Genomic DNA, 2,188 nt, shown 5'->3' with positions numbered 1-2,188 from the left:
GTTGAGCTTGAAAATTTTAGGTTCGCGAATTTTCGAGTCGAGTCGAGCTTACATTTAAAGTTTTCGAGTTCTAGTCGAGTTCGGTGATACTCGAGCTCGACTCGACTCGTTTACACCCCTAGATTGAAGGATGTGGATGGAGACAATCCTATGAAAATTTAAAATATTATCATATATATATTTTTTATTTTTTATATGTTTTCTATTAAAGATCTATGTTAGTTCTTTGGAATTTTATAAGATTATACATTTCTAAAATTTTAGAAGTTTACCCTAATATAGATTCATGAGTCCACCACTGACTACTACATATTGTTCACCCCTAATTCTTTTTTATTTTTTGTGGTACGAATGTATTTATGAGTGAAAATAAATCTGAATTATATCATTATCACTATATTTTTTTTTGTTTAATTTCTTTTTCATTCGATTCTTTCTTTTGTGGTTGATTGATGACAGCGATATGTTTGGTCCAATTATTGCACAAGAGTAGACCATAAACAAGTATAATAAAATCAATTGGTTCAAATGTTATGCATATTGATATTATTTTAGTAAGGTTTTTAATTCGAGTTATTATATATACAGAAAATCTCAATGTGGAGAGTTACCCGCTAAGACATCATATGTACATATGAATTGGTTGGTTTAGCCAAATCAAAACCTTAAAATGCTAAGGTAAAAAAAAAACAAGTATAATAAAAAGTGGCTTCAAATCACCAACCTCATCCATTTCCACAACAGCAACGATTGGCACAACAAGCTTTTCAAACAATTACCAAAAGAACAAAACATAAAAGAAAGCTAAAAAAAGGAAGAACAGCAACATCAGCCATTTTTTCTTTTTTATTACAATATCCAATGGATTCAAAGATCAAACCAAATTAAAATTGTCATTTAGATTGAACTTAAAAGTCATTGGACAATGGTGCATGTTCGGAGTGCATGAACACATTTCCATAGATGAGTCCAGCCAAGCCACCGCCGATGAGTGGTCCGACCCAGTAGATCCAAATGCCGCTGAAGTCGCCACTAGCCACTGCAGGTCCGAACGAGCGAGCTGGGTTCATTGACCCACCAGAGAATGGACCGGCAGCCAAGATGTTGGCTCCAACAATGAAGCCAATGGCAATAGGTGCAATGGTGCCTAGTGAACCCTTCTTTGGGTCTGCTGCAGTTGCATACACTGTGTACACTAATGCAAATGTTATGATGATCTCCATCACCACTCCTTGAATCGCCCCGACTCCGGCTCCGACACCGTGGGTTGGAATTGCCTGCAATAAAAACCAATGTACTCGAAACATCAGCCTAGGTTACTCGGATTCGAGTATATAGTTCGATTTTTAATGACGAGGATGTTGTCACTGTTGTTATTTAGGCTTACCAAGCCACCCGTAACTGCCTTGAGTAAGAAGCAAGCAACAATGGATCCAAGGAGTTGTGCAATCCAGTAAAAGATGCCGGTGAGGATGGTGATTTGGCCACCGAGAGCTAACCCGAATGTGACGGCGGGGTTGACATGGCCACCGGAGATGTTGGCACCAATGGCTACTGCAACAAAGAGAGCAAATCCATGGCAAACAGCAATGGCGACTAGACCATCAGGATCTAGGTCTGCATCTGTTGTCACCTTGTCTGCACCAAAACAAAGAAAGCGTTTCAACAAAAGCAACATCATCTATGTTTAGTTAGTGCTATTGTACATGGGGAGGTAGGGTTTTAACTGTAAGCAATGGCGGAGCCAACGCCGGCGAAAACGAAGACCAAAGTCGAGATGAACTCGGCAAGATAGGCCTTTATGGAGCCTAAATTGAACGAATCATCGAAACGACCGAAGGCGATTCCAGTCATGTTTGAATGAAAAAGAGAGCTAAAAGAGTACTATAGGCTCTTTGTAGAGAAGGAAATAGAAAGAAAACAGCTCAACTTCATACAACACTCAAACCCTATTGTTTGATCACATATAAATACTATCAAAGGGTTCCATAATTTTATGTTATTATGGGCTACCTTCACTTTTTCTCGAAATAGTTATCCAAAATTTACCATTATCTTTATTCAAGATAAGATGATTGTACGAATTAATCGAATTAAATTCGAATTTATTCTAATCGTATTCAAATAATATTATATTCATATGCATCCTAGCTGTCATTAACACAGGGTTAAATAGAATTGTCGAGAA

The 2,188-nt window shown here is 37.6% G+C and overlaps 1 protein-coding gene across 1 annotated transcript; it reads right to left on the bottom strand.

The window, feature by feature from the left end:
• Positions 1–702: 702 nt before the first annotated feature.
• Positions 703–1,920, bottom strand: LOC120204231 (aquaporin TIP2-1-like). Its single transcript, XM_039204351.1, has 3 exons — positions 1,728–1,920; positions 1,388–1,638; positions 703–1,277 (listed from the first exon to the last, which is right to left on the bottom strand). The coding sequence occupies exons 1-3, from the start codon at positions 1,852–1,854 to the stop codon at positions 909–911; spliced, it is 747 nt and encodes a 248-aa protein (XP_039060282.1). The 5' UTR covers positions 1,855–1,920; the 3' UTR covers positions 703–908.
• Positions 1,921–2,188: the final 268 nt, after the last annotated feature.

The sequence above is a fragment of the Hibiscus syriacus genome, unplaced genomic scaffold (assembly GCF_006381635.1).
Source record: "Hibiscus syriacus cultivar Baekdansim isolate YM2019G1 unplaced genomic scaffold, ASM638163v2 tig00000340_pilon, whole genome shotgun sequence".
Classification (NCBI taxonomy): Eukaryota; Viridiplantae; Streptophyta; class Magnoliopsida; order Malvales; family Malvaceae; genus Hibiscus; species Hibiscus syriacus.
This window is presented reverse-complemented; position numbering and strand designations above follow the sequence as displayed.